This window comes from Fulmarus glacialis, unplaced genomic scaffold (assembly GCF_000690835.1).
Source record: "Fulmarus glacialis isolate BGI_N327 unplaced genomic scaffold, ASM69083v1 scaffold1445, whole genome shotgun sequence".
Taxonomy (NCBI): Eukaryota; Metazoa; Chordata; class Aves; order Procellariiformes; family Procellariidae; genus Fulmarus; species Fulmarus glacialis.
Genome location: NW_009213474.1, coordinates 15,625 through 24,180, shown reverse-complemented (window position 1 = coordinate 24,180; position 8,556 = coordinate 15,625). Strand labels below are relative to the sequence as shown.

At 43.2% G+C, this 8,556-nt stretch overlaps 1 protein-coding gene across 1 annotated transcript in view; it reads right to left on the bottom strand.

The window, feature by feature from the left end:
* SCAP (SREBF chaperone) overlaps positions 1-3,339 on the bottom strand; it is a gene marked incomplete at its 3' end in the record, with an annotated part of 45,815 nt that extends 42,476 nt beyond the window's left edge. Inside the window, exon 1 of the mRNA XM_009578194.1 lies at positions 3,218-3,339. Within this exon, the coding sequence (XP_009576489.1) occupies positions 3,218-3,339 (122 nt within the window). The remainder of the gene's footprint in view (positions 1-3,217) is intronic.
* Between the last annotated feature and the right edge of the window lie 5,217 nt (positions 3,340-8,556).

Sequence of the window (8,556 nt, the reverse complement as noted above, 5' to 3'; positions counted from 1 at the left end):
GTGTGGCCAGCAGGAGGAGGGAGGTGATCGGGCCCCTGTACTCAGCCCTGGTGAGGCCGCACCTCGAATCCTGTGTTCAGTTTTGGGCCCCTCACGACAAGAAGGACACTGAGGTGCTGGAGCGTGTCCAGAGAAGGGCAACGGAGCTGGTGAAGGGCCTGGAGCACAAGTCTGATGGGGAGCGGCTGAGGGAACTGGGGCTGTTTAGCCTGGAGAAGAGGAGGCTGAGGGGAGACCTCATCGCGCTCTACAGCTGCCTGGAAGGAGGTTGTAGCGAGGTGGGGGTTGGTCTCTGCTCCCAAGTAACCAGCGATAGGACGAGAGGAAATGGGCTCAGGTTGTGCCAGGGGAGGTTTAGGTTGGACATTAGGAAACATTTCTTCATCTAAAGGGTTGTCAAGCACTGGAACAGGCTGCCCAGGGAAGTGGTGGAGTCACCGTCCCTGGGGGTATTTAAAAGACGTGTAGATGTGGCGCTTAGGGACATAGCTTAGTGGTAGACTTGGCAGTGCTGGGTTAACGGTTGGACTTGATGATCTTAAAGGTCTTTTCCAACATAAACAATTCTATGATTCTAAGATCCCCTGAGCCTTCTCTTCTCCAGGCTGAACAGTCCCAGCTCTCTCACCCTTTCCTCATGGGAGAGATTCTCCAGTCTCTTCATCATCTTCATGGTCCTTTGCTGGACTTGCTCCACTAATTCCACATCCTTCTTCTACTGGGAAGCCCAGTACTGGACCCAGCACTCCAAGTATGGCCCCAGTGCTGAGCAGAAGGGAATGATCACCTCAACCTGCTGGCAATGCTCTCCCTAATGCAGCCAAGGATACTGTGGGCTGCCTCTGCCACGAGGGCACATAGGTGGTTTGCGTTCAGTTGGGTGTCTACCAGGACCTCCTGGGCCTGTTCTGCAAAGCTGCTTTCCAGAGAGCTGACCCATCTGTACAGGTGCCTGGGGTTATTCTTCCTTTTGCATCTCCTTGTGTTGAACTTCACGAGGTTCCTCTCTGCCCACGCAGCCATCTGGTGCCTCTCTTTCCGGTTTTCATCCAGCCACTTCTTCCAGTTTTCCACTTTTCAGTTCATGATATATGAAGTTTATATCATCTGCAAACTTGCTGAGGGTGCAGTCTGCTCCATCATCCAGGTCAATAATGAAGACAACCTCAAGCTCAAACTAAGAGAAAGACCTGAAAACCTCAATGCAAAACTAAACTTAAATATCTCAGAGTATTGTGTGCATGGATATCTTGTCAGAGTTCAGTCTTACCACACTGAAACGCTCAAGTGAGGAAGGGCTGCACTCTGGCATAGTTTTGACCTAGTTAGTAATGCCACTTCTCAAGCCAAAATTAACACCTAGTTAACACCAGTTAATACAGGGCAGCTCAGAACAGGAACTGAAACATCCCCAAAAATTGCTTCTAAAGAGGGAGCACTTTACCCATGCTGCTCTTCAATTTTTTTGCCCAGGTACCCTTGCTCTCAAAGGGTGTCATGGTATTTTTAAATCCCTGTCTCCCCTAGGCCCATTATTTGCTTTTCTAATGAGTTACTGAAACTCTATTAAAGAAAATATAGACTATTCAGTTTATGTTTCATCATGTCTTGGACAAGTTTCTGCAGTCTAAAGGAAACCAGTACCTGCAGAATCCTCAAATACCAGCACCGAATAATGCAGACACTTCCAGAAATACACAGTTACCAGTAGCTAATCTGCCAAAGACAACCTGGTTTGTGAAGCTTCAGGGACTTAGTGGAAATACCTTAATTCACGCTGCTTGAAATATACGACTACAAAGACAGGACAGATACAAGTTCTGACCTAGTGGGCACAAGGTTCCCAAGAAGAATGAGGACAGCTGCTAGTAATCCTAGATCAGATTTCCTGCTGTCCGGGAAATCCTAAATTTAGGAAAGGGAGTAAGCATGCAGTTTTTATTTTGGTCCCTCCCAAAATGCAACATTTGTATGGATAAACATTTTATACTGAAGCAGTTTTTTTTTTACCCCCAGGCAACAGCACCTGAAAGATAACTGAAAATAGGAGCCTAATACCACTGCGAGCTCTGAGAAGCAATTAGCAAGCAAGAGCGCCGTGGCATGGTGACTCAGGACTCATGGTGGAACTCTGTTTTGGCTAGTGCAGGCCTGACATGTGAAAGCAGCATCCAGCATAGCCGAAGTCAAAAGATAGAGCCAATACTTGGAACCATATCAACAAAGATAAAGAGAACATAGAATCCACTTGCTTGGACCTTGTCGAAGCTTCATATTTCTACAGAACAAGAGATCTGAAAATAAAACTATTATCATTGACAGTTCCAGGAATTCATATGAAGCAGTGCAAAATCAGGAAAGGAACACCTCAATTGCTGCTTACAACCTTCAGGAGTCATAGGCATGAGAAGTGATCTCACAGGTTTTCAATACATGAAAATAATCACTTCAATAATCTTTTAACTGTAGATGTGAAAGAAGTCTGTCCTACTCTCAGCAATGCTCAAAGAAAAATTTATGTCTGTACCTATACCAACACAGGTGGAGCTTTTCTAAAAGCAGAGGAGCAGAGTACATCATCACATAGGGTTTGTTTTGACCAAAAGAGACAAGATACTTAGAATTAAAACCTTAACAAGAGAATCTGTCTGTGCATGTGTCCATGCAAAAACCTGAGCACAAAAGTTTTCTCAACTCCAGTAGCAATAATGCCTCACTGGAAATTATTAAGAGGCCCATGGAACATTTCTGATCACAAAAATATATTCAGCTGCAACTCATTTCCAAATTAGAGTCCATTTACAAGAACAAACACCACATGCATGCCAAGGCAAGGGCTGAAGAGAAGAGTACAAGCTTCAGGGAGAACAGAATAGGCAAGTATGGAGAAAAAGATCAACTTTCCTTCTCCCCATTTTTAATTCATGGTTTTGGAGTCCACCACCAGGTGTTTGGGGATTACTTTTATTTTATTTATTGCTTTATATCACTTATTCAATTAGCTTTTAGTATTTACTCATTAAGCCACATGAAGATAAATCTCTGTCTTATTTTTTGTCCCACAAAGAGATGACAAAAACCTATTATGTTAAAAAAAAAAAAAAGAGCTTCTGGGATAGCCCGCAAGACAGGGAAATCTGAACATGTTCATGGCGTTGCTATGAAAACCCCACAAAGCAGCAGCACCCTGTGACACCAAGTACTTTGTGTGACTTACCAGCAGGCCAGAATACAGACTCCAGTAAAGAGGATGATGGGGATAGGGTAGGAAGCGCACAACAGCCCGTGGTTGTAGAACGCCCGCGATATCCTCTCGCGCAGTTTTTCAGTCAGGGTCATCCTCAACTGTCGTCACCTAGCTGCCATCCCGGAATACATCAGGGGGTCAGGCAATTCCAGCATGTGCAATGCTCCAGCAAAGGCACTGTATCCAGCTGGAAATTGGGAAGAAAGCAAGCCCATGAGAAAAATAAATAAATAAAAGGAAAATAAACATTACCTACTTGTTTTAGAAAGACTTCCAGCATTGTACTTCCTCAGAAGAAAAGGGAGAAAAAGACACCACACACCGAGCAGTTGTTATGAGCCTACAAGCAATTTGATCAAATTATTGGTTTTTGCCTAGGGGACGGAAGGGCAGAAAACATAAGCAGAGACTGAACACCAGCTAAACAGACGTCAGACGCCGCTGCCGTGAGCTCCTGGTCAGAGAAAACACGCAGGAACAAGCTAGGAACCAAACTGTCTGAAAGGAAGGAAGAAAAGGAGCTTAGCAGTAAAAGAATTAAGCAGTACTCCGAGGAGATGCCAAAATGCCAATTAGAAAAGAAGGATTGAGGCTAGCTGTCAGCAACGTGGTCTTAAGGGAAGGGCTCTTGGACACCGACTGAAGCACTTTCAGTGCTTTAACTATTAGCAACACACCAGTAACAAGAGACCAGAACAGGCTTCACAATCTAAAGTAAGTTACTCTTGCGTGGGCAAGGAGGGAGGGAAGCACAAGTAGCCACAGTTCAGAACTAAGCCAGAGTACGCTACACAGTAAAATAAACTAACACAGATACTTCTCGTCAAAACGAGTATTTTGACTTGACTGTAAAACTTACGACTAGGCTGCTCACCAAGTGCAAACTGAATTGCAGATGTCAGAACTGGTCCACTTAAACTTGCAATTTGATTTACAAAGTATAAAAAACTCAATATAAAAAGCCCTAAGAAAAGGTTAAGATAACACATCAAAATAAAGCACAAACCAAATTTCTAGGAAAGATGGTGCAGAAGAAACCTACCCTCTAACTTTTTTTTTTTTAATCTCAGGCTAAATGCAAAGCATGTGGTTCACAACAATGTTCTGAGAAGTGAAAGGCTTGAATGCAAGACAGATTTGTTTCGTACAGTTCAAAGCTATGATTATCCAAGATTTTCATGTTTTTATCTGAAAGGAAACACATACATTTTTCCTGGCTTCTCCAGAATAAGACTGGGACAATAAGAGACCCACAACATATGAAATAAGTCATTTTGTCCACAGGAAAACACCATTAATGACTGCGCCAGAGAATTCCATACAAGACCTAAATCCAGGCTACCCCATTAAAACCAGCTGGTCATTTGACATTTGTAACTCCTCACCTTCACCATCTTAAATGTAAAGAATACCAGAGGAGAAGGTCTGATAGGTTCACACAGGTAAGAAATCCATTAAGGGTTTTTATAGATATCTGATTTAGGAACTCTGTAAACCTCAAATACTTAGAAGCTGGGGGAGGTATCACAGATGCTGTTTTGGTTTATATTCTTTCCTAAGCATCCACTTTCAGCTATATGAGAGAGAACATAGAGGGAAAGAAAAATCCTAAGTACAGCCATTATGCTTTTAATTTCAGATTAAATTCTATTTAATGCCCACAGGACTATTTTACAAGGGTCTACCTATTTTTTCCCCCAGTAATGCAACTAAAAATAATCAGATTTTTAGCAACAGAAGCACCAGTATATTGGCCTAATGACCAAATGGAAAACCTGGATAAATATTTTTGCTCATACCTTTTAGCAAGGCACTACATCTTTCCGTAAGAAGCAATATCACTTTCTTAGTCGCAGGCAATTTCAGTTTTCCTGCAGTCCAGCACCAGCACAAACATTCCAGGATTTTGGGAGGGGAGAGGGATGAGAAGTATGCTCTTGCTGCCTGGAAACCTTGCAATGCAAGGGGCAAGGCTGACAAGCTAGCCAGAACACTCGACATCACATTCATGCAGAATAGAAAGGTTTTGTCTCATAGTCACACAGAGAACCTAAAATATGGTACGCCGCGAAGGAACAGACACATGGCATGTAAGAATATGCTTAGAAGTTGTAGTGACTACATCAGGAAAAGCTCAATATTTAACTTTTAACTTGTTTTGGTCCAGTGGCAAATACACCTGTTCAAACCAAGTCCAAGGCAAATGTAAAAAAGACAATTAAAAGAAATTATCAAGGTGCACCAAAATCACCAGAAATGCAGACTTTCTATGCTAGGTCTCAGGAAAGAGTAGAAAAATGAAAAATTTTAATGTAAAATGTCAATGACAAAGCCATCTTCCAGAGCTGTTCATGGAGTGGGAAATAATGCAGAAAATCCCTGCATACAGAGGCCTACTACTCAGAACAAACCACTGAAAATAATAATCAAAAAAATACCTTTTGAATATATGGCAGTAACTGAACTGAAAATCCACAGTCTGAGTTACCAGAATTGGAAAGGAAGTTGCAAACAAGTATACTGGAACTGAAACATTCAGGGCTTCATCCCACCAGTGATTTTTCTCAGCATGAGCATTGCTAGAGCTAGAAAGCATTACGTTGGGGCTCACAGACAGATCATATCCCTAATCTAAAGGGGAGAAGACAAAAAGCAAATATTAAGTAATCCTTAGAAGCAAAGCCAACACCGAGCACACTGCAAAACCTCTGGTTTTCAGCACCCAGACTCCATGGCTGTCCCATCGCAACAGAAGCTCCAATCCCTTGTGACAGGACGCAAACTAACCTGATTGCCCAGCGTAAGCAAGTAGAGAGGGGAAAAATGAATACGCTTCATATCAGCCCCATTTACATCAGTATTAAAGTTTATGAATGCCGCAAGTGCAAGAATTGGAATTACGAGAAAAGCTTCGAGCACTAGAAGGCAGTTGGACCAGATGATCTTTGTAGGTCCCTTCCAACTGAAATATTCCATTCTATTCTATTCTAACCAGTCACCAGAGTGGGGAGGGGACAAAAAAACCCCAAGTTTAGACTACTTAAAAATTCAAGTGGATATACATAACATACGCAACATAAAGCATAGGTCAAATGTGAAGAAAAATTCTCATCCCCAAGAGACAGCATCACTGTGGCAGCGTTCAGAACAAGGAAGGCTTAGACGGGACACTGTGCTGGCAAAGCTGGGCCACTTCTGCTTCCCTGCTTGCTGCCTCCCACAGGCAGCTGGTGTTCAGTCCAAGACAGGCCTCAAAAAACAGTTTCCTCACACACTGTGCAAACGCCATCCTGGCTTCATCCCCACAGTTCAAGTACGTGGCATTTGATTCTTCACCTTTACCTTAAAGTGCAAATAAACCACCATTTCTGATGCACACAGGTCTCTAGAGCAACAGCTCCTTCCTGTAACTAACAAGTGACCTGGGTGTCCACAAAAATTTGGGTGTTGCAGTCTAGAAAGAAATGAGCAGATCTGATCTTCCTTTAGGGCTGGGTGTCAGGATTGGACCATCCCTTCCGATCCCTGTTCTATGAGTAACTCGAGAACCACACATATTCTGCTTCTGTGGCAGAAATATGCCATGACTGGCTCTTCGACCAGCCTCACCTTCTAACAGCAATTTTGGTTATTGGCATTGCACTGGGAACCATTTCTACTAATTGCAAAGAGGAAAACTTCGTATTTCCTTGCTTCACCTGATGTGAAACATCAGCATTCATTAAGAAGAAAACACTAAGCATTCCAAAGTTAATATTTGCTTATTAGTTTTTTGGGGGTTGCATATTAAATTCTGAAATCTTTATTGACTTTATGCTATAACAGTGCCCATGAAAGTTAAAAGCAGGAACCATTTCTATTCAAAGTCATTTTTGCAAACAAAGATCAGCTAACTCAAAATAAACCCTCTGATTTTAGGACAAATGTTAAAGGAGAATCCATTCAGAGTATTTCTTTCCTTTTGCATGACTGCAAGTCCAAGACAAAGTTTGACTGGAAACAAGCAGACATCAGGACGTTTCCTTAACCTTGCAACACAATACGTTGCATTCCCAGTTCACTTCAGGTACAAGAGACAGATAGACAATGGAGTTCAGAGATTGATCATAGGAAACAAAAGCAAACAGCAGGCTTGAAAGAGCAAGGTTTGGCTTTTAAAGTCTCTTAATTTCCAAACTAAGTTACACATTAAGCAATTGCTTAGACTCTCTAGTCATTCGGTCCATTTACAGAAGCATAAAACATTATTATTGCCAGGATTACACAAATTCAGCTGTACACGAGTGTGATTTCAGTTAAGATGCTTTCCCACACACACGTCCAATGCCAGTGTTTCATTTAGCTGCAGCACTTCCCGTGGTAACTGTGACCTGGGGGCCGGCTGGGGCAGGGGTGGGATGGGGGAGCGAGGATTGGGGGCCTGCGAAGGGACCGTAGGTCCAGGACGGGCACCCTGCACGGAGGTTACTCACCCACGCCTTGAGAAACTGATTTTTCTGTGCAGCCTTGACAAACATTCCATATGAGATGCAACACAAGGCTAAGGCCACAAGTTTGTCACAAACTGGAAATTCAGTGCTGCAGCAGTGCTGCAGACAGAAAATAGAATTCAGATTGTAACAAATTCACAACACCTGGATAGTTACAGAAGAGTGAATTAATCTACCTTGTAAACAGAATCTTTTCCCCCCCGTTCTTGTGTTACACAGAGGAGAAAAGCAATTGCTGAAACAATCCGATTGCCAGTCTAATTGGCAATTTGCTGCAAACCACAGCAGATTACGTTGTATAAAGGACTAAGCACACTTCAGAGTGCTACAGACACACATACATACCACAGCTCAGACGTGCGTGCATACCACAGCTCAGCTGGTGAGAAGGTCCTGAACCAAATCCTGAAAATCTGGATAGCCTGTGACTAGTTGATGTAGCAGCACGAGCCAGGTGAATGCGGGATGCCAGAGCCAGTGTCCTCCACTGCCGCCCAGCGTCCCTCGCTCTCCTGCCCATGGGAGCTGTTCTGCTAACTCCTCCAGGCAGTTTTCAGACAGCCTGGCTGTTATGCCACGCAGGTCAGCTGGAACCTGTGAAGCCCCTTCCCTCACGCACAGACAGGAAGGGAAATATGACTAAAACCTGAAGTTTTTTCTGACACCATGTTATATACCCACATCTTAGTACTTTTTTATTACACTCTCTGCCACACACACACACTTGCAGATGAGTTTCTCAGGTAGCCAAAAATTCCTCTCATACATAATTTGCAGCCCCAGAAGAAGGGCTTCTACGACCTCATCAAGTGAAAGCAC